General features: G+C 42.2%; 1 protein-coding gene across 1 annotated transcript in view; it reads left to right on the forward strand.

Annotated features, from left to right (window-relative positions):
* MAP3K7CL (MAP3K7 C-terminal like) overlaps positions 1 to 22,684 on the forward strand; it is a 45,843-nt gene extending 23,159 nt beyond the window's left edge. The window contains exons 4-5 of the mRNA XM_084841712.1: positions 14,744 to 14,859; positions 19,365 to 22,684. Coding sequence (XP_084697838.1) covers positions 14,744 to 14,859; positions 19,365 to 19,545 — 297 coding nt within the window. The 3' untranslated portion in view covers positions 19,546 to 22,684. The remainder of the gene's footprint in view (positions 1 to 14,743; positions 14,860 to 19,364) is intronic.
* The last annotated feature ends 1,800 nt before the right edge of the window (positions 22,685 to 24,484 follow it).

The following is a 24,484-nucleotide window of genomic DNA, read 5'->3' on the forward strand; positions in this document are numbered from 1 at the left end:
CATGATGGGTGGGCACAGCCGTGTGAGCTTCAAGAAGTGGTTCCTTGAGGTGCCCCCTCAGCCCAGAGCAAGCTTCACTCCCCCTAGTCTTTCCTGATCAGGAAAAGGCAAAGTGGGAGAGAAGCTGGCTGAGCTGCGACCTCAAGAAGCACTGCCACCTTCTCTCCCTTCTCTGAGGGGACAGGGCTTGGGGGAGGGGGAGGGGCCCCATATGAGGCCTTTGTGGGTCAGATGTGGGGTGCCCATGAGCTGGAGGTTCCTCATCTGTGCTATACATGCTTACCTGGGAGTAAGTCCTATCAAACTCAGTGGGGTTTACTTTTGAGTAGACATATATAGGATTGCTAATCTTTTCTGACCATGGGTTTGCCACAGATGGCAACCTGATCCAAATGAAGTGACTACACAGCTTCCAACCCAAACTCCAATCTGACCATGACTGGGGACAAACTAAATTGGATGGACAATTCTAAAGATACACAATGGAATATTGATGGAGACCACTTGAGCTATTAAAATTTCAGTAAGCAGTCTGTGCAAGTGGTTGACTAAAAATGACATTAGGGGAATGAGAGGCATGGAAAGAAGGAAATGACAGATTTGTTAGACAGATGGGCTGCCTTTCTCTTTATAGGAGGCAAAAATTGGAAGGGCTGCCTAAGCTGGGAACAAAAAGTTTGCTAGTTTTGGAAAGGGGATTTGCTGAGCGGATAACAATAGAAACATTCATGAAAGCCTGAACATATTATAAGGCAAGCTGTATATTGAGCATAAATCAGAAGTATGCGTTTCATTTCTTTTTAAATAGTCAAGAAAAAAAAGGTAGATCATTAACCTGAAGTGGAAATCAGATGCACTACTTAAATGCAACATCCATGACCTTTCTTTATTTTCACCCTCTCTGCTACACACAAGCCACGCAATTTATAAATGTCATTTGTTCTCTCATTCTAATCCACATCTTGGAGGACAGCTTTGTACTCACTCTCTTAGCCAAACCACATTTCTTCTCCAAACCCCTCACTGTAGCACAGGGTGGATGACCTCTTTCATCCAGAGGGCAGAATTCAATTTCAGAGAAGGTCTTGGGGGAGGGGGGTATTCCAGTGATTGGTGGGGCCAAAAGCAAATGGGATGGTGTCAAAAATACCAGCATACTGTAGCTTAAAGCTCTTACTGCCTGTAACTAAGTCTTTGGAGAGGCATTTCAACCTTTTAGAATGGGTGGAAAAACTGTGCAAAAGCCAGGACACCACAAAACAATTGGTAGTTGGAGAAAAGGGGTGGGGCCAGGAGAAGGGGAACCCCAGGTGTGAGGTTCCCCACCCCTGCTGTAGTACTATAGCCCCACATTTTCGGTGTCCCTTATCTATTAAGAGGTTCCTACCCATCTTTGCTATTCTTTATTTCTGGTCTTATCTCCTCTTTGCCAACTCAGTGGGGATCTGCATATGGAAATGAGGTCCCTTTGGATAGTTACAGGGTATTGGGCACAGCTTCAGAAACCTTCTGATTTAACATGCTACTACCATTTCCATGCAAGTGTGAGTATGTTCCTGGAGAGAAATATTGAGCTCCCAGAAAAACGACATCCCTATGCCCATGTCCCTGCATACTACCTTCATCTACACACACACACACACACACACACTCTCGCTCATTCATACACACACAGAGGTGTAGTGGTAAATGTTGAAGTGCAGGCGCTCATTGTGGCAGTCCCCATAGCCACACCCCCAAGGAGTGTCCAAAACTTCTTAATTGCCCATTCAAGACCAAGCTGCCCCAAAATACTTTGCATTACAAGGAACAATATATTGTGGCTGAGAACATTCATTTCCCCCAGCAACTGTTTGGACTGCAGCTAAACTCAGAGGGAACAGGGAAGCTGGGAGGGGAAAAACATCAATTTCCCCGCTAATAAAAAAAGTGTTATCTCCCTGTGAACTCTGGCTCCATTACACCACTGTGCATGCTTGCGTGCGCACATATAGACACACCTTTCTGGATTCTTGTTCTTGCTGCTATCCCTTCTTTTCCTACAGAGTATGGAGAGAAGATGACATGGAAATAGAGTAGCTAGAAAGAGGACACATCGCCTAGGAAGAGGACACACATTGCCCAAAAAGAGGACAAAAAAGGGCACAGGGTTGAACAAAAATTGTGTATGCTAATTTATATGTGTAGATGCACGTTTAGAAGTTACTATAATTTAAATAGAAATACAACGCATCTCAATACAATACAATACAATGAATGAATCTCACCATAGTGTGGAAGACTATGACCCAGTGTATGCCTGCTCTGTCTGCTTGTGTGCCTGCTCAGCCTGCTGTCCAGGTGCTGTTGATGAGCTGCCTACATTTCTGCCTGCCCTAGTGGAGCGGACTGCCCTCTGGTCACCCTAGGGCTGCCAAAAATAGACTGTAAGCTCCTTGGGGCCAGGGGATAAAACTGCCAATGCAGAACAAAGATGGTAAGGAGAGATGAATGAGCAAACACAGTTGCACACTCTTAAACTTGGTGACAGCTGGGTATGAGAATTAAAGGATAGGACCAACCGCCTTACAATAAAGGTGGGTTTTGACATGGGATGTCAAGGAAGAGGTAGCAACAGACTCCTGTTCAGGGAGAGATGACCATACACGGAGGTGTCAAAGAAGTAGTACTATTGCTTAACGTGCATTCAGCCATCCTAACAGATGCTGCAGCTGCACGCTATACAAAAATGGCATGGTCAAGATGCCTGAAAGTCTACGTAAGCCGGGACAAATGTGAACGGAAAGGAGATTTTTAAACTGAACCAAAAATGCCTCCACACTTTTACAACGGCATTTTCATGCTGCGAAAATAGGGCTGGAGCTTTTGGCAATCTTCTAATGGAGCAGAAGAAATCCTAAAATTTTATAGGTGGATGAATGGGGCTTGGCAGGGATGCAGCTTTAGCATTGCCTTTTTTCATTAAAAAAAAAAAGGTCTCTATTAAACTTAGTTGCTCTGCTGTCACAAGCAGCAACAAAGCTGCAACAATCTTAACACAGACATTTTTCCAGTACAGCAGTGTAGGGGGAACTAGCTCCTGCTAGCAGTGGACTGTTGTAGCTTTGTCACTGCTTATGACAGCAGAGCAACTAAAAGCTTTTCTACATGAGGCATGTACTGTGTGCTTGTGATTCTTTACTCACAGTTGTTTATGGGTTCTTTAGATGATGATGTGATCCTCCAGTTTCACTTGTTTTAAAGAGCACTTTCCTGGCTGGGGGGAGGTGGTGGTTAGGGCAGGGAAAATTGAATTTATTTCTGAAAGTGAAAAAAACGGCAGCTTCCTACTTGTAGATTTGTGCGCCACCTAGAGGTTATGTAGCAGAAAAGCAGGAAAGGAAAAGGTCTTTGTGTAGAGCCTGGATTTCCATTCTGTGACAAAACCAAAAGTAGATAGAGCAGTTAACAACCTTGTGTAGAAAAGGTCTACATTTAAGCGCGCAGCTTTTAGTTGGAAAAAAGGTAATGCTGCTCCTGCTTTCCTGGTAAGCCCCTGACCCCAAAAATGTTTTAGAATTTCTTCCCCCTCTCCCAATTTTTGTTTTCAGTTTTTCTTTCTGCCTTTCTCCCAGTCTCCCATTTCTTCTCAGAGAAAAACCTCTCTGAGAAACTTTTGGTTCATCGCTAGTTAGGGTTATACCAATTTAACAAGAACCATTTCTCAGTTGTTTCACCCATCTCAAAATTTGCTTGTTTGTTTCAGTTATATTTCAGGATTCCGGTGAAATTCTTTTATGTGAGGCTGCAAATTTTATTCCCTAGAAAATCCTATTCTGAAGTGCTTTTTGAATTCTGGAAAATTCCTAGTTTTAAATCTAAACTACTAGGGGCTTTTTTACATTTGGGGTTCTTTTATAAGAACATCTTGCAAAAGCCACAAAGATTTATTTGTTTTACTAAATTACTTATAAATAACTTTTTCTAGCCTTTGTGTAAAACATAATAACACAGAAATACACATAAAATCCCAATAAAAACAACCAGCAATAAAGATGCTTTATTTGATAGTAAACCCAAAGGTTTAAAAGATGTGTCATGCTTTTTCTGGGTGGGAGGTGGGGGAATGGGGGAATGAAAGATTAACAGTGCAATTCTGTGCATGACTAATGAGAAGTAAGCTCCATTGATCTACTCCCAAGTAATTGTGCTGAAGAACCAATAACATGTTTATGAAAAAATGTTGTGGAAGAGGCCATTCACAAAATTATTTGTCCTTGAATTACTGGGTCAATTTCATGAATGTTGGTTGAATCACTGTTTCTCTCCAGATGTTAAACCGTTGTTTAAGAGTTGCATTCAGCCAGTCTTTCCTGTTCCAATGGCTGGAACATTTACTGGAATGATGATCAACTCTGGGAAATTTTACAAGGCTGAATGGATGTTAGCACACTTTTCTGATTCTACCTGGGCTTTACACATGTGACCAATATTTTGTTTGAATTCAGGTATTAAGAAGTTCGGGAAAGTTTAAAAGTTATGTTTGGGGCAGGAAAAAATGTACATCATTTGAAAAGACAGCAGCTGCTTCCAAGTGGGATACACATGCAAGATCTCAAAAAGATGAGAGAAGTTTAGTTTTAGCTTTCTAAATATATCTTTTGAGTGGGAAGCTGATAGATGTAAACTGAAGTATTTTGGTTTTTAAGTGGCATAAACCTGATGTATTTGAGATAACCATACATAGCTGCTTAAAATGAGCAAATCTCTTTTCCTGGTAAGAATCATTGTTCAAGGGGTTTTCCATAAGTCAGATTTAGATTATTTTATTGTTGTTTGGGGGTTATTGGAGTTGATACCATAGATGCTACTTTCTTCAAACTTGAATTCCTGGAACTGAGTGTTTTCATGTTCTATATTTTCTCTCATTAAATTTGTTTTGTTTATTTAGTGAATACAGGCATGATGATGTGGCTTTTCCACATTGAAATGCTGCTAAATAGAACATGCTGTTTAAAATGAACAAGGGAGGAGTAGCCCTCTCTCTTCCTCTTTCTTTCTTTTTAACTGCTCAGTTCTCTCATGCAGTCCCTGTAGAAATGACTGAGGAAGCAGTGCTTCATAGTTTGAAGCCATTGTATATGTCTTGTTTTTATGTGTATTCAAACTATTAAAATATTGTTCTTGGGTGACAGAAAAGCACAGTGGTGAGGGTACTGGGTTTGGATGTAAACAGGAAAACCATGTTGAGATATTCCAACCCAACCATGAAACTTATTAAATGTTTTGGGGAAAATGGATGTCTTATCACAACAAGACATCACCCCAAAATTAAACAAACTGACAGGCCAGACTACATGACTGGGTGATACAAGGCCTGTGTGAACAGAAATGTCTTCACTAGGCATCAAAAAGACCATAGGGTACCTGGTGCCAGGCACACCTCTGTGAGAAAGCTGTTTTGTAATTGGGATGCCACTACTGAAAAGGGCCTCTTCCTGGTACTCACCCACTTTATTTGATTCAAGTGGGGAGTCTCAGAGTAGGGCTTTTAAGGAAGATCTTAAGGTTTGGGTAGGTACATATGGGAGAAGGCAGTCTCTGAGGTAACCTGGTCCCAAACCATTTAGGGCTTTAAAGGTTAAAACCATCACTTTAAATTGGGCCCAGAAACAGACTGGAAGCCAGTGCAGCTGACAAAACACAGGCATAATATGGTCAAACCACCCAGTTCCAGTTAGTACCTTTTACCCTGACAGGTGCTATGGAAACTGCAGTAATATTTAACAGAATAATTACAAGCAGGCATCAGAGTTTTTTGCTGTCACGTGCCAACTATTTAGGTGAAATCACTTGCCATTCTTCTTTTGGAGGACTCTATTGAAATGACATAGTGAAGGTTAAGAGAAAAATATTGTGCTGTTTTAGGAGGGTAAATATGTGCCACTCCCCACACAGTGACTCCAAGCATTTTTCTCCACAAATAGAGCAGTCTATAAAGAGGGTGTAGTGATAGATATAGCCTCTCTTTTGTATCACAGGAATGCTGGGTGCTTCTTAACTGGGCAATGGATGAACTAACTTAAGTCCTTTCTTTTGATTTAAGCAGCTAGTTGTTGTACCGTGAGACGTGTACTTAATTATTTCAGCAATACCTATTTCAAAGTGCGTTACACACAGTTCATGATTATGGACAAAATGTGACCACTGATTATGGTCTAAATTAAGATGCTGTTCAGTCAAAGAAACCGAAAATAACTAAGCAGAATCACTTTATTAAATGATGCCTTAGGTCAGGGCAGGCAACCTGTGGCAGGGATGTTCATGACAGCGGAATGAGAAGCGCGTTGGAGTATTATCTGGATTTTCATGGAATTGGCTTTGGTCTGTCAGGGACACATGAAGCAAGAAAAGCCAAGTGTACCATATCTGGTTTTCACGGGTCACACAGCGCTGGAAAGGAGCATACTTCCGGGTTGGGTGGGGGGGAATAGAACTGAACTTCATCAAAATGGCAGGGGTTGCTCAACCAGTGAGAGAGGTTTGTTTTCCGCCTCTGTCCAGGCTTCCCCCTGCTACTGCATCGTTATGAATAGAGAGTAACTAATTCACCATTCCATTCCAGCAAACTGTCACAGAGTGAGAGCTCCCCATCCCCCACCATTTCCCCAATGTGCTCACTTTTGCCTGAAGAAGCCAAAATTCCCGGTTTTCCAGTGCAGCATTTGAAGTCTCCCCCTGAAAGCAGCCCTTTCACCCCATTCCAGCAAACTGTGGCAGAGTTACAGCTTCCACCCACCCCCTTTCTCCTTCTCTAGGCACTTTCTCCCTGCCCACAGCGAAAGACATCTCCACTCCCATGATCCTGATACCTCATCAGATCACTTCTGCAATAAAGCCCTAATGCACATTTGTTTAATTCTAAAGGAAAGAGTATAAGTGTCAGGAGCACCCTAGCTGCCTCTTACAGTCCCCTCCAATAGCCAACTCAAGACACAGACGACAAGGATCCTTTCCAAGGCTTTATTCCTTTATTACTTAATGACTCTTAAAGATACTAATCACTCGCGACTAAGCAAGGAACTGCACTGGGGTAGATAGCAGAGTAGACTAAGCTTGAAGGAGAAGCGCAGGAAGACTCTGAACTTATGGGCTATGGAGTGATCCTCCCTCTTACTTTTGGGTCGTCGGGACGCGACCATTGTTTTAGCGCCAAATGAGCAGAACGCCTCCTTTTGGTGCCCTCCATCTGGCGTCGCTTCCTGCATCTGCGCCGAGCGTCCAGCAAGCCCCCCTCCCCCACTCTCTCACTGCCAGGGTCACTATCTCTCTCAGGAATGCTGGCAGGAGGAATCTCTGCCAGCTGCTGTGCTTGTGAGAGATGAGCAAGCTCCTCTCCCACGGATTGCTGTTCCTCCTCAGAATCAGAACTGCTCTGGGGCTCTATGGGCTCAGTTTCCACCCTGACAATAAGCTCACTGTTCCATCACTTTTCCAAGAAGAAGCCAAAATCCCCGATTATCCAGTGTAGTATCTGAAGGCTCCCCCTGAGAGCACCCCACCACTCCAATTTCGCTCCATTCCATGAAACTGTCACAGAGTTATAGCTTCCAAGCCATTTTTACTGCAAGCATCAGGGAAGCAAAGCAACGCGCAAGGATCAGACAAGCTCCGAAGTAAAGCAGACATTAGAGAAGTAGCTAGGTAATGCAAGGACCACACAAGTGTCCAGAGAAGCCAAGTAATCCAACATTGGAGAGGTGAATTAACACAACATCAGAGAAGTGAATCAACCCAACATCAGGCAAACATCAGAGTAGCGCATAATGACGACTCTCAACAAGAAAGGGAGGTTAGTTACTCTAATTACTGTCCCTGGGGATAGTAGTGCCAGTGGAGAAAATGAGAGAATGGGGGGAGGGGTGGCCCCACCCCTTGACCATGTCACTGCCAGGTCACAGCCACATCACAACAGCACGCCCAGGAGTTAATGCAGACGATCATGGCACACTGCAGCAGAACCGCGTGGGAGCTGCTTTAACTGAAAAAAAGAGTAAAAGAACTTCCAGATAATCTGGCTTTTCAAGACAGAAGCTGCTGGTTGGCAGCACACTGGCCATGACGTTGTGTGCTGCAAACAACCTCAAAACACTCCCAATCCACAGGAAATTCTTCGTGAAGACAGCCCCTGGTCAGTTTCACTCCCTGGTGCTATCCAGATGATTAGGACTACAACCCCGTCAGCCCCAGCATGGCCAATGATCAAGAATTATGAGGGTTGCAATCCAAAACATCTGGAGGGCACCACTTTGCCTACCCCTCATCTTGGTCATATAAGATTACTAGACTTGGGGTACAATCATATGCACACTTATTTGAGAGTAACTCCCATTGTAAATCATAGAAACCTACTTTGAACATGCATAGGACTGCATTCTAACAACAGTAAATTGGTGAAGGCCCTATCTAGTTGGGATACTCTCTCTCTGTCTCTCTCTCTCTCTCTCTGTCTCTCTGTCTCTCTCTCTCTCTCTCTCTCTCTCTCTCTCCAGGATATAAAAACTATCATAGGGCAAATGCATTTTTAGGTTGCATCAATAGAAGTATAGTTTCAAAATCACAGGAAGTAATAGTTCCACTCTACTCTGTGCTGGTCGGACCTCACCTTGAATACTGTGTCCAGTCCTGGATGCCACACTTTAAGAAGGATTCAGATGAACCGGAATGAGTTCAGAGAAGGGCAACAAAGATGATCAGGCTACTAGAAACTAAGTCCTATGAGGAAAGATTGAGGGAACTGGGTATGTTTAGCCTTGTGAGCAGAAGACGGAGCAGGGATATGATAGCACTTTAAAAGTACCTAGAGGGTTGTCACACAGAAGAGGCCTGCAAGCTGTTCTGTCATCCAAGGCTGTAGGACATGAAATAATTGACTTAAGTTACAGCAAGGCAGATTTTGGTTGAACATCTGGAAAAATTCTGGTGGCCAGAGCAGTCACGCAATGGAACCAACTGCCTAGGGAGGTGGTAGGCTCTCTGTCACTGGAGGTATTTAAGCAGAGACTAGGTAGCCATCTGTCAGGGATGCTTTACACTGGATTCTTGCACTGACCATGGGGCTGTACTCGATGGCTTAAATGGCCCCTGCAACCTCTGTGATTCTATGATTCAGTGGTGTATAATTATCTAGTTATCTTTCTTTCACAGCAATGATTTTCACACTTACTAACTTCAGGGAACACTTTTCATAGCAACATGTCTGCTGAAGAAGCCCCTGTGCCCCTTTCATGGAACCCCTTCATGTTGCAAAGGATTCTTCTGGATGTTCCTCAGTGCACAGTTAACTCATATGGGGAACTGGCCAGGCCAGCGGGGCTTCACTGTTTCTTCGCATGACTTTAGAATGTGCCACAGAAGAATACAACACAGCCAGTGTTTCTCTGTATCTGCACTTTGTAGGGGAAAATTAATAGTGGAGGAAAAGCTCTCTTTGGGGCAGCTTGTCCAACAGTACTGGGCTTTCTTCACACGGAGCTTTTATCCTGCAACTGAGATTGCTCCTTCATGGAACTTTGCGGGCTCTTTACATGACGCTGTGACCATTCAAGGCATCTCCTGCACTAAATGCCTTTTGTTCCATTTTTAAATAGATTGCAGATAATGAGCTATCAAATTACCCCATTGTGTTCCGCTTGAGCTCCCTCCATGAAAAGAGGAAAAGCGGCAAGAGGAGCGAGATCAATGAAAGATCATGGAAGACTCAGATATGGGGAGAAGGAGGGGGAAAGGGGAGGGGGGAAGGAAGTGGGTGAAAAAAGGAGTCGTCGTGATCCTGCAGTTAAAACGGAAGCAGAAAGCCCTGTTTTAAATGCAGGATTTTAGGCTGGTGTAGAGGTGCTACTCATCTTTGGGAGCTGCTGGTAAGATTACAGGGATCCCCCAGAGCCACTACAAGGATCCCCCTGAGGTACTGCAATTATTGTAATCACTCCGTCTGTTCTCAAAGTGTCACTTTCAAAGGGATGCAAAATATTTTATAAATCTAAATCAGTGAACCCTCTCCAGACAGTGTTGACATGCATAAGATGCATTTGGGGGAGTGGGGCTTTTGTCTCCCTAACACCCTAGAAGAGTGTGAGGAATTCCTGTCTGGCAACTTCTATTCCAGAAGATTAGCGTTTAGTTTTTAGCAACAAGAAGTACGATACCTTGTAGTCTAACTGATTTCTTCTGCTGTAAGTTTCAAAAGGCAGCAGTTGTACAGTGATCTGAGAAGGTGGTGGGTACTGGGTATATCTACACATGGGTTGAAGTACAAGAGAAGAGGAACTAAGCTAATGCACTGAAAAGTAAAATATAACATCACATTGTAGAAGTTAGAAGATGTGCTTGTTGAAATATTAATGTGATACATAAACACTTGCTAAGTCATCAAAGCATGAATTTTAAACTATTGTTGAATAACTAGGTAGGAGTCCAGTACCAAGTTGCAGGCAGCTTCTCTTCCCCCGCACTCACCCACCTCCAACCTGATTATTGTTGTCTGAGTTGCTACACCAGAATGCCAGTCTCTCTTCACTTGTGCATCAGCTCCATATACTAGACTGAGTTCCTTTGACTCTGGAATGGAGTAATTGTATTGTAGTGCATCCAAATACAAGTCATACTGCACTAGGCAGGATCTTTTCTACAATACTGTATTCACCAGTAAAGGTCCCCATGGCCTTGCTATCTCTCTGCTGAATCTTTGTCTCTGTTTTGGTTAGACATTGTATTCGTACTTCGCCATCCAGCAAACTGATCCTTACTTCTCATTCTACCCCTGTCCTTGTCTGTTCCTCTTCAGCTCTACTACCCACTTGTGCCCTGAAGTCTCCTGCTGTCTTAAATGCAGTGGTACAGCTACCCTGGACTTAATGGTCTTTTGGGGGGTTAGGTGGCAGTGGCATTAGAAAGCCTTGTATATTACTTCAGTTGTGAAGCACAGAACTAACAGTGGAGCGTCTTATCACACATGCGTGACTCCTGTGCTGAAAGCTCTGCACTGGTTGCCAGTTAGGGCATTTCTACACCAGCCTAAAATCCTGCATTTAAAACAGAGCTTTCTGCTTCTGTTTTAAAGGCAGATCACCACTGACTCCCCTTTACATGTGCTTCCTTCCCCCCCCCCCATCTTCTCCCCATATCTGAGTCTTCCATTCTCTTGCATTGATCTCGGCTCTCTTCTTGCGGCTTTAAGTCTTTTCATGGAGGAAACTGAAGAGGAACACAACAGGGTAATTTGATAGCTCATTATGTGCAATCTATTTAAAAACGAAACAAAGGGCATTTAGTGCAGGAGGGTCACAGCAGGGTCACGGCGTCATGTAAAAAGTTCACAAACTTCCGTGAAGGAGCAATCTCAATCACAGGATAAAAGCTCCATGTGATTATGCCCTTAGTTACTGAGCTACGTTCAAGTTGTTATTGCTGGCTCTAAACAGCTCAAGATTGGTTTATCTGACAGCCTGCCTTCTCCTATATAGGCCACCTTGGTCTCTGTGTTCTGAGGGGGAGGGCTTTCTGACCATACCGCAGCCTACTGAGGTTCATTTCAATGAGGTGTGGAAGGCCTTCTCAGTTGTGGCACCCATCATGTGGAATGATTTTACAGGTGGGGCCCTAGTGTGGAGTGTTTCTGCCAACAACTTAAATACACTTGTTTGTCCAGGCATTTCCCTGTCAGCTACCCCTGGTTATTTTCATGAGATTTTATTGTTTTTAATCACTGTTTTATTGTTTTAAGGATTGGTTTTATTATATTTTATCATGATTTTATCTTGTAAACAGCTTTGGGATTATTATAATTTTAAATGAGAAGCAGTATAGAAAGTCTCTGGAATACATAAATAACTTTTCTCTCACCACCACCATCACCGTTCCACACTTTAGAACTGCTTCTACATTCTTTATATGTTAGAATGTTTGCCAATCCTGATTTTTAAAAAATATTCTGAGCATGTGCGGTTTTGCATTTTAATCTCACTTAAATCATAGTACCAATGTGACTACAGGAATAAAATGGAGTTTACTTCTGCTGCCCTGATCCTAAATATATTTATTTGGGAACAAGCAGCATTTTCTTGTAGGAAAGGATAATATGTTTTAAAAGTAGAAACAATAAAATTAGCCTCTGCAACCGTGTGCATGCCCAGTCAACTGCTCCCTAAGTCTAAAATGATTACCAGCACAGGCCCTGACCCAGGACCTATTTGCCACTGCCCCCATTACTGCTGTCTGGGGGGTCATTGGGGTAGGTGGGCTGGGCTCAAGGGTCCTGGACTTTTGCCCCAAAGTCCATCCCACCACTTGTGTACCACTGCTTCAGTGACTCCACATTTCTGCTTCTTATGCCTGGGGAATCCTCTCCCAGAATACTACAGGGTACCACTATTCTCTATTCCTTAATTCCTCAAACCTACCTTTTCTGTGAGCCCAACTAAATGTGGTGGCAGCACAATTCAAGACTGGTTGTGCTGAATCCCTATACAAAGGGGGTGGCTTGGTGGGTGAGAGCAATTTAAAGCACAGGATGGGTGGACTTATGCATTTTATGAAATTACTTCTCCCCAGCTGTTTTTCCCCTGGCAGAAGCTACTACTTGTCACAGAGCCCTAGTGGAAGAAAATGGCTAAGGAGAAGAGATTTGGCGGAAAAGGCTAACCTGAATTATTATTAATTTTAAACACGTTTAAACTGCCTTTCAATTCAAAGTTTCCTCAATGATTTACAATAATGATCAAAAACACAATAAAATGTAGCATTAAAAGCAATTCAACGTGCTAGTTTTGAGCTATAAAGTTTTAAACAGCTTGGGACTGCGATACTTGACAGAGCACCTCTCCTGGTATGAACTTATTCATAACTACGATCATCACCTGAGGCTCTCCTCCAAGTTCCTCCTCTAAGGGAGGTTCAGAGGATGGCAACGAGGGAGAGGGACTTTTCAGTGGTAGCCCCCCAATTATGGAACACTCTCCCCAGTGAGTTCCACTTGGCACCAACACTGTCCTCTTTCCTGTACTCCCAGGCAGTTGACAGCATGTGATAAGGTTTTAGCCATTCCTGGGATTTTAATTGTTGATTGTTTAAAACTGTTTTGTATTTTTGTATGTAACTGGCTTTATATTATGCGGTTATATTGTATTTTTAGGGTTTCCTTTTTTGTAAACCGCCCGGAGAGCTTTGGTTTGGGCGGTATAGAAATGTAAGAAATGAAATCAAATCAAAAGGTCTTTGCCTGGCCCCTAAAAGACATTAGCATAGATGCCATGTGATCCTCCCTTGTTCAGTTCCCTCCATTCAAACAGGCTGCACATTAGATCTGACCAATTCATTGGGATTCAACAACAAACCATTTCTGCTGACCCATAGATCTGTTGCTGTAATAGCAGGTCTGGCCCTGTGAAGGGTTTGACATGGCTCAGGGGTGGCAAACCTGTGTCCCACCAGCTGTTCTTGGACTCCAACTCCCATCAACTCCAGCCAGCACAGTCAATGGTCAGGGATTATGAGAGGTGTATTCCAACAACATCTGAACAGCCACAAGACCCTATCCCTGACTTAGCCCCTCACCCCTATCCCAACTGAAACAAAGACTCAGAATATGTAACTGAACTTCCTAATTTTCACTTTTTCTTACCAGAACCCTTCCCTTCCCTCTAATCCTACTGTCTCCAAAATGTGTTGTACATTTTGTCTCTCTATAAAACAGCTAGATGTAATTAGATATATAGGCATATTTCTACTGTAGAATGCAACTGCAAATGCTTTATATTTGATACAATTAACAAAATGCAAGGCAGTACATTATCACTAGGGTATAAACTAGATAGACCCCTGGTTTAGTCTATGAGATTTTATTGCAAACTGTTAATTAAAGCATTATTACAAAACCAACAGTAATACATTGCATACATTATTCATACATATGTATAACATAACATTTCAGGAAAAGCAACAAGATAGTTCATATTTTTTATAATAGTTATCTACAATAGTAATCCTGTAACTTATATTTTGTATGCACTACTGTTACTAAAATAATCATAGTTAATGATTCCACTTTATTTCCTGGAGGGTCCTCTTTTCTGAATGCAACCAAAACAAAAACGGAAACCGCCAAACTTCCTGCTAAAGTTTTTCATCTTCTCAAAATACTAACCATCTGCCTAACTTTGTGTTGAAAACCAGATTTTGTATGACAGTGTCATGTACGACTCTGAATAGAGAAGGACAATGCCTGTTCCAGAAAGTTGAAGCTAGTATGACATACAGAAAGAAGGCTTCCTTAACCCGGTGTCCTGCAGTTGGGCTGGACTGCAACCCCCAGCAGCCAGAGCCAGCACACCATGCCAGCATATCTGGAGGGCGCCAGCCTAATATGTTCAATATTAAAAACGTGGCAGTATTCTGTAGCCTTTGATTGATAAATAAATGTAGGTGTTAAAAAGCAAAACCACTCATCTTTTAAAAGAAAGATGACACAGAAAACTGTCAGGGATTATCATGAAGGTTCCAGGAAGGATGACAAATTCCTGTTACTTTTCTTCAGATGAGCGGGAAACTTTTCCTTCCCAAGAGAGTACTTTCACAAGATAGTATTCCAACCACTGTAACAAAAGAACTAATTATGTTAAAATGATTCTCCATTTAAATTCAGTTTCTGAGGATTCATTTGAATGAAAAAAAAGCTTTAGACTGTTTTTTCCCTTTGTTTATGAAGCCCCTGCCTCCTTGCCATGACTCAAAGGAATCTATGCAGGTGTTCAAACAGCACTGCCAAATAGCAGAAGAATATTATGAAGTCAAAAAGGAAATTGCACTGCTTGAAGAAAGAAAGTAAGTGGCGTTTTTCTGCCTCTCAAATAAATGTCACATACTTGGAAAAGTAATACCTGCATGAAGAGGTTTTTACAAGCTAATTAAGGATGTGTTAAAATTCAGTGTATTGTTTTGTTTTAATTGATAACTTTCTTGTCCTCGTCCCAAGTGAGTTATTTTGTCTTTTTTTCTGTCTCTCTATGCTGCAAGCCTATAGGTAGGGTCTGTCCTGATTTTTATTTATAGTACAGTGCTTTTTATTTTGAAAGTGCTTTAGAAATTGTGAGCATAAATGTTTCGATTCAGGAACTAGAGAGTAAATTCCAAAGTAGAGGTTAAGTTAAGAGCTTGGATGGGTGGATGGATGGATGGATGGGTGGATGGGATGCATGCATTCTTAGACAAGTGAAGCAATCATATGTACATGTCCTGTGACCTGGAGATGTTGGGACATGTATCATTGATGGGGTCTGGCTTTCTTTGTTTGTTCAAGTTTGGAATCTTTGCATGGTCCTGGGCTAAGTGTTTTTCATTTCATTTTTTTTTTTTTACCAGTTCTATCTAGTCAAAACACTTTTTGGACCTAACCATTTCCATTTATTCCTCCATAAATGTGAGACTTTGAATCTTGAGAATGTAGAATGCTGTCGGTGGATTTACAGGGTTTGCTTCTATTTTGGTACCTTTATCTGATGGTCTTTGAGTATTAGGTCCTTCATTCTGGCCTCTCTTCATCAAGTAGTTAGGGTGGCCACTTAATGCATCACCAAAAAAAAGGGAAATGCATTACCAAAAAGATGACAAGAGAAGGCGCAGATTTGCATAACATTTGTATATGCTAATTTATATGCAGAGATCCACATTTAGAAATAATTACTATAATTTAAATTGAAAGACAATACATCTCACCATAGTGGGGAAGACTGACCTGTGTGCCTGCTCAGTCTGCTGTCCAGGTCCTCGCTGTTGATGGGCCACTTCAAGGCCCCTCCCTGCTCTCCCTTCGTATGGTCCTTTATCTTTAAACTGGACTTGGACTGGACACCCCCTCCAAATGGAGGACTGTCCTATGGCAGCTCTTCAAGTAGAGGACTGTCATCTCTAAAGTAGGACACATGGGTGTCAGGGTGGAAACTGAGCCCAGAGAGCCTCAGAGCAGTTCGGATTCTGAGGAGGAATCTCTGCCAGGTGCTGAGCCTGTGAGGGATGAGCTGGCCCCTCTCCCACGGATTGCTGTTCCTCCTCAGAATCCGAACTGCTCTGCGGCTCTCTGGGCTCAGTTTCCACCCTGACATCGGCCACCATACAAGTCATTTCCTACTGCATTTGCCAGGAGGGTCTTTTTCTTTATATCAGACAGTCTAACAAGCGGAATAAGCTACCTTCCTCTCATTCTGTAACCAGAAGCTGCCCAGACAGCTGGGTTGATGACAAAAGGGTTTTAACAAGCTCACTTTTCCTCAGAGCAGAGGAATCTACTCATGGGTCACATGTCATGATAAGCAACTGTGGCTTAATTAACCTGCAGGGCTCTGAAATGCATGCTGGCTGCCATTTGAATATGCAAGCCATGGTGGAGGCACACCATGGCTTGCTGTGCCATGTGAACATAGGCATCAACCCACGACAGAACAAACCATATGCGCCCCTGCCGCAGCTTGCATATCCGAAATGGTGACTGTTGTGCCATTTTGTGTCTCAGAGCCCTGCAGGTTAATGAATTTATGGTGGCTTATTGTGACACATGAACTGGCACATTAAGAATGAACAAAAGTTATCTAGGGCACAATCCTATGCATGTTTAAACAGGAAAAAAGTCCTACAACTCCCAGCATGCTTCAGGCGGCCATGCTTGCCAGCGTATGCTGGGACTTGTAGGATTTCTTTCTGTCTAAATATACATAGGATTGCATCATTAATTAAACATTCATAACCTCTGTCTACTTAGAAATGTCCTGTGAGATGTAAGAGTGGGTCACATTTGGAGAGGATTCTTTTCTTAATTTTAAGGAGGCTTGTTATTGACAAATTTTGAAATTATTTAATGTTTTAGTTATTTATGTCCCACTCTTTCCCAGTTTCCAATGGCTAGCTTGGTCAATATTTATATGTTTTCATTCCACATATTAACTTATTTATAGAATATAACCTTTAGGGTGCAATCCTATGGCCGCTAGTCAACAGCTAGACAGCCGTAGGATAGGTTGGTTTCCGGCAACTGACCTCGGAGCCCGTACTCCAAGGTCAATTCCCAGAGAACTGACCTCTACCCCCTCCTGCACTGCCTTGTAGGCAGCACAGACCAGCCCCGCGCTCGGAAGAGGAGCACAGAGTGGCAAAAATGGGGCATTTCTGGGTACGTGCTGGGGCGGGGAAGTCGGAAATGCCGGTATGACACATCCTATGTGTTGTCCAGCTGCTGCTACCCGCGTTCCCATGTCCTGCAGCTAGACAGCCGAAATTGGCTGTCTAGCTGCAAAAGCTGGGCAGGGGGAGCAAGGAGGACATCGGCTCCTCACCACTCCTCCTGCCCTGCACTGGATAGGCGGTTGCCCCCAGGCTCGGAGGCGACTGTCGATCCAGGTAGGATTGCTCCCTTAGAAACCTCCTTGCACAGTGCAAAGTACTTATTGCAGAAGTTACATTGTAAATAAGTGAATGTATGCTTGGAATTTTGATCACTGTGGTATCCCATGAGATAAACAGAATTTTTAATAGGGGAAATAGCCATAAAGAAACATTTAAAATCTTTGCAGATGGGACTGATTAGTTTTAAAAAAAACCCATAGTAAATTATATCAGTGTTTTCCAAGAGACATTAGAAAGTCAAACAACAACATATTTTCCATGTGATAAAAGTAATCATCATATGATAACTTGGCTGTATGAAAATGTTTTTTGAAATCAGCAAACTGTAATGAATATAGTTAAACAATGAAAAAAAGATGAAAAATAAAATGTCAGTGTTAAGGGACGTTTTATCATACTCAGGAGTGGGGGAGAAATCTGAAATATCACCTTAACAGAAACGTTCTTCTTTTTGGTAACCGTACATGTGTGTGGAATCTATTTCAAGGAATGAAGGCATTTGTGGTAAAATATATTTCACTCCACAGGTACTTGTGGAAAACTTGCTTGCTGTTTGTAACTTTCTGTTGTTGTTTTCTCTGCCTATGCTCTGGAGCTAGTTTACAGCACACCAGTCTACAAATGTCAGGTGATTTAGATTCAGTCTGCAGGAAACCTCTTGAGAGACTCAGCTTCTCAAGATGTGTTACTTTCCTTGCTTTGCTCATTTATCTAGTTTGCTCCAAGTCTGTGTTGTCCAGGGGTAAGTTCATGCAGCACCACTGGCAAATTGCATATTAAGCAGCCACTACCCTTGTGAAGTATGATAATGTGGACCAGGGTGGTCATTCTGCAGCGATTCCTGCTATGACAAATATCTCAATAGTGGTTGCTTATGTGCAGCTGGCTGAGAGCACAGCATTGTGTTCTTTAATCTGAGTTCAAATAAGCACAGTTCTGGATGTTTAGCTTTGTTTTCCTATATATGATGCTTCACCTGTCTAAGCTGATTAAGAACTGCAGCTTCATTTGTGTAATTTTTCCAGACCTATCGGTATTCACCACATTATCAGTCTGTCACCAAAAAAATTACGAGCATTTTGCTCTCATTTTGTATGTCACTGATAAAAATAGAGTAGACTCTAGAACCAGTCCTTGCATGCCCCACCAGAAACTGTCTGTGATTACTTTCCGCTAGTAGCAATTGCATTGTCTTCAGCTATAATGGATATGCAGCAGGGTTGAGTAAAATGGAAAAGCCAAAAGAAGGCATCTGGACAAAACCATATGTTTAGGCAATATGGGAACCACCTGCCTTTTTTACCCAGACTTACACAGGGCTCTCAATTCAATTTGCCTCCTGACTATTTTTAGAAAGGGGTGATGGTGGGGTTTTTTTACCTTTACAAGCAGTGCCGCATCACTTGGATGTCATGTTGCAACCATCAGCTTTGACTTTTCCCAGGATGCACTCTGGTTGATAGAAAATATATTTCCAAAGGTCCTCTGATCTTACCTGGGAAAAATTGTAGGTGAAGATAGTAGTGGTGATCCTGGCAGCTGTGATGCCACTTGCTGTCTCTGGCATACAGACCAGTGCATACAGAGAGTTCTTATTTGCATGTAGGAGCTCATCATGCATACATCTGTATGAATGGAGAACTCCTTCTACTGATCATCAAGCAGACATTTATGAGAGCATGGTGGTGTAGCATGGTGACAGTTGTGAGCAGGGCTAGCCCATGCAACCCACAGCCCACTCTGTGCATTCATTCAAGACATGGTAGGAGGGTGTTTATCTCCCACTAAATTGTAACACACCCCTGACTCAGAAGGTTTCTGCTAGCTCTTGCACAAGAGTTCACAGAATAGCACTGCATTTTCTCCTTTTGCTCACGATCCTTTGGATTACCCTGGTTCATAAAATACTCTGTCTTTAAACTTTTTCTTTTCAGAAAGGAGCTGATCACTCGACTAGATCAAGCTGAGAAAGAGAACATGGATGCTGCTCAGCTAACTAAGGAATATGCAGACCTGACGGAAGAGAACCGGACACTGAAGCTGGCCCAGACACAATGTGTCGAACAGCTGGAGAAGCTTCGAATACAGTATCAAAAGAGACAGGGATCATCATAACTTTGAATGAACCTGTCTGGGCCAATAAAAATCTAGGGTCTTTTCTGTGCTGGGCAACTGTTGTTGTTTTTTTCTTCCCCCTTCAAATGTTCCCTCTAATACAGCCCATCCCAATCTGGTGCCCTCCAGATGTGTTGGATTACACCATGGCAGGCTGGGGGATTCTGGGAGTTGTGGTCCAATACATTTGGAGGGCACCAGGTTGGAGAAGGCTGCTCTAATATGTTGGCACACTTCACTTGCAGAATATGTGAATGTCTAAATTTGATTTAATGCTAGTTTAATATGGATATGGTATCTGTTATGTAATGGATATGTTATTTCAAGTAATATCACTGGAGGGTTATCTATCCCCATTATATGCTCAAATGGATCAAATTTCTAAAGATATTTCTTCCCATTTTAAAAAAATGTGCATATTAGAAACACATATGAATAGTTTCTGTGTTGGGAGGTGGACCATACGAAGGCATATAGCAGGAGCAGTGTTACTAAGGGGAACACTGGAACATGCCCTATCTTTTTCTAAATCTGAACTGGTTATGGAGAAAAAGCTAGTCCACTTACATGGCAATATGTGCCAAAGTGCAATCATAAATTGAATAGCATTTGAAAGCTAGTAACATGACAACTGAATAACTTCCATTAAGTAACTATGGCTGTAATCCTGTACACACTTTACTTGGGCGTAACTTAACTTCTGAGTAGGCATGCATAGGATTGCACTGTTAATTTGCAATGATAATGTGGACAGCCCTAATAAGGTAAGGGGAAAGGGCAACATTTCCTTATACAGCACCAATCTTAACTTTCCCCTTGGAAGTAAGCCCAATGGATCCAAGTGACAATTACTTTGAAAATGAGCTTGTTTGGGATTATAGCCTTGCAAAGCAATTCTTCCAAGAGGAAGTCCTGTTGATATATCAGTAGGAAGACTTGCTTCTTGGTATAAGCGTGCTCAGAATCCAATATTCTTGGAAACAAACTCTTATTGAAATTATGGCCCTTCCTCTGCATGGCACTTTCAGTTTTTTAGTTAGTGCACAGAGACCTTACTCCAACTAAAAACTGTGTGCTGAAAGTATGAGAATCAACATATATCTTCAAGGAAATGCATTTTCAGGCCAAACTAGGTAAATTTAGACAAGAGCCATGATCAGATCCCCTGACATGCCTCTTGTTCTTAAAAGCATCCAGAGTACCTCCAAATTAGATCAGGGCCTTGAAGGTGATCATGGTGGGGGGGGCAAGAGTTTACAATAATTTGTTCCCATCAAGCTATTTGTCCCACTAGGGAAAATGTACAGGTACCTCAAATCATACAGGCTCCTAACCCTGTATAGTAGTTTTCCTAGTGGAACAAATAGCAGCATCAGGGGAAATGGGCAATTTAGATCAGGAAAATGGCATGGTGAAAAGGTACCCCCCCTTTCCGTAAATATGCAGCCCCACTCTAATTGCCACCTCTCCTTCTGGCAGCTGCTTTTTAAGAAGAAGAAAAAGGAAACATTATGAGACCCAGTTGGAGATCCTGGTTTCCCTTCTAGTTTGATGCTAAGACTGAACTCTTACACTAAAGTCATTGGGGTTTATGCAGGGGTACCTTTTCAGTATTCAGTGGGGGTGGGATACAAGATGTGTTTTTGGGAGGGGATATTCACTGCAAGATTCAAAGACTTGCTCTTAGATATATAAAAGATGAAATTGTCAAAAAGCAGCAAACCTAAGAGCATGTGTGTATGTGTTTTAATATCTCATAATCGGAGATATAGGAGCTGCTGGGGAATAATTGTGTCCAATCTAAAGTGTGTGTGTGTGTGTGAGAGAGAGAGAGAGAGAGAGAGAGCACATCCCTGACCTTATGTAAATGACAACCTAGGCTTATGTCAAATAAAAATTTGCATAGAATTCCAGGATTCTAAGCACACTTAACTTTTAAATATATTCCACAAATATCAGTGAGGTTTACTTCAAGTTCTAAGTATATGTGTTTAGGATCAAGGATGTTAAAATTTTATTTGGTCAAGAAATGGCAAAATAATCTGGAGGTACTAGAGTGGTGAATAATGAAGGCTATATAATTGTCAGTTGGAATCCCAATCCCAAACACATCACTTGGTTGGCTGGGGCATGCTGGGAGTTCTGGCCTTTTTTCTGTCTAAACCTACATAGGCTTGCACCTTTAATGAATTTTCTAGGAGAACTAGCTGAGCAAAAAAGACTAATAACAAATATGCTGTATTTGTTTCTCCTTCCTCTACTGGTAATAACTGTGTTTTCCTGAATCAGCTGAAATTTCTTTGTTATACTTCCATTTCTATTCACACAGTATTTTTTTCATTAAAATACAATTTAAAAAGTAATTTCATTCTTGAATTTCCTTTATCCGCCTAGACATTTAAACCTTAAGTCAACTTAAGTCAATGGGGTTTAAGTCAGTCACAACAACTTAGGTCTGATTTAAATGTGTAATATGCTTATATGTTATTAAGGTTGTAACTTAAGTATTCTAAAATGGTGCAATGGTTACCGTTCTTGTGGCAACATAGGCCCCAACTAAACTAAAATTGAAATCAATGGGACATTCATTGTGACTGACTTAAAACTGCACTGATTTAAATAGGTCTTCAGCACACTGAAGATTGGGGCCTGTGTGACCAACAGTCTTTTAGACAATCTGGTGCGAACATTCTTCTGGTGAAATAGCACAACCCAGACTGCATCCCATGATCTATAATGCTTCACTACTAGGATGTTTGGGACATATGTTTGTATCTCACTCAAGAATGGAGCCCTTGACCTCTTTTTCATCCTGGCTATTTTTCAACCTCTCCTCATTAGCAGATCCCTTTTCTTTTCTTCTTATCTCACTTCCTTTCTCTCTGTCTTTTAATGTGCCCAATGTACATCACTGCACAGTGTGCTCATTCATTAAAGCTGCAAACCTACAGACCCGATGAGGCTGTCCCACAGTCATAGGATTTTCCAGATCTCCCCCTCCAGGGGTGGGGAGAGAGGCCCTGCAGAAACATCTGGAGTGCCGACAGTAAGAAAGCTGAAAAGGGGGAGGATGAGGCCATGATGTGGGAAGATCAGAGAACACCTCCCCACACATATACACAGGGAGAAAAATACTTTCAAAAAAGAAAGGAAGAAAAAGCCAACAAATAAGTGAAAAACAAAAAAACAAAACACCTCTCTACCACCCTGCTGGGCTTGGGATAACTCAGGGAGATTCTAACATTGAAGTTCTCTGCACAAACAGGTACGTTTGTTCTGCGAATTTCTAAACCTAGCTACTCCATCGTCCCAGAATCCTTTTCTCAAGTAGTTTTGGCACACTGTATCAAACATAAGGATGCTCACTTGGTACACAGGCAGAATAATACAAAATCAGCATTGCTTATGAGAAAACAAAAATGACCCCACAGTTATAAGACACAGGGAAATGTATAAACGCAAAAATGTTTGTGGTTCTGTCTAGTGTATAAACTTATATTAGCTTTATAAGCACTCTTGTGGTTTCTTCTTACAAATTCAATTTTCCATTTTTTTAAGTGTTTGAGCTTTTCTACATGAGGCTGTTGATTGACGTACCTACTTTCAGTTTTGTCGCAGCAGTGAGATCTGAGCTCTACACAAAGAGCTTTTCCTTTCCTGCTTTTCCACTACATAACCTGAAGCTGTGCTATAGCAGAATATCACAATTACACAAGACAAAAAAAATGCCATTTTCCCTGTGCTAAGGTAATAGCCCACTTTCCCCATTCTAAAAAAACAACAACCAGGAAAGTGCTCTGAAAATGCAGAAGCAAAACTGGAGGATCACGTCGTCGTCTAAAGAGCCCATAAACAACCATGAGTAAGGAATCATGAGCGTAATAAATGCCTTTTGTAGAAAAGCTCTATGATTCTATCAGTTGCTTTATCTCAAATTAACAAACATGCCAGGACAACGTGAATATGGTTATTTATGCATTTCGGTGGCAATATAATAACACATAGTAAAATATGTTGCATCTCACACTTTCCGTTGTTACAATTACTTTTCCAAAAGTAGCGAATGCTCAATATGTCTTTCTTAAATATCCCAGGCAGTAAGGATATGAGTCATGCAATGTTGAAACTGCCAGATCGGTGAGTGACTCTAACATTTTGCAAAGCTGGAATTGAAGTAAAAGTGCTGGGGGAGGGGCAAGAATGTTTTGATATCCTGACTATTTCATTGTTTGGTCTGGAAATCTTCACAGTGTCGAATCTTTTCCATTGAATAGAACATTGTGCTTAACAAGTGGGACCAGCCATAAAATATTGCCATGTGGAGTGCAGCTGTTCAGGATTGCAGCCATTCCATTCTATTTCCCATCTACCCCGATGTTCTGTGTCCCCCACTCCAGTCAGCTACCATTCCATGGCCACTGGGCAAACTCAGTACCCATAGGACTGTTTGGGGGGTTCTCTCCATTAGGTTTTTTTGCTAAATATTGTTTGTACTTCCGCTCACCTTGGGGTTACTATGGATGGTGCTGTTTTCGGTTAGGTAAGCTCTGGCATTCAGAGAATTGAGATCACAGGTAGTATATATTAGGGATGTTGAACCTCTGTCAGCCAGAGGGCCAAATTCAATTTCAGAGAAGCTCTTGGGAGCCGCATTGCATGGTGGGTGGGGTGAAGGCAAAAGGGGTGGAGCCAAGATACCTAAGATACCTGCAGATTTTAGCTTAAAGCTAGTAAATAAGCCATAGGAAATGCATTTACACCTTTTAGATTGGGGAAAAAACTGCACAAAAGCTGGAAAGCCACCAACCTATCAGTGAGTGGGGAAACAAGAGTGAGGCCAGGGGAAGGGGGCATGGCACTCTGAGGAACCCTGGAGGGTCAGATTGGGGGCCCAGGCAGATTTGAGCAATGGGCCTGGAGTTCGACACCCCTGGCATAT

Source organism: Heloderma suspectum, chromosome 3 (assembly GCF_057233095.1).
Source record: "Heloderma suspectum isolate Gila_16-S chromosome 3, 16-S_ref, whole genome shotgun sequence".
Lineage (NCBI taxonomy): Eukaryota > Metazoa > Chordata > Lepidosauria > Squamata > Helodermatidae > Heloderma > Heloderma suspectum.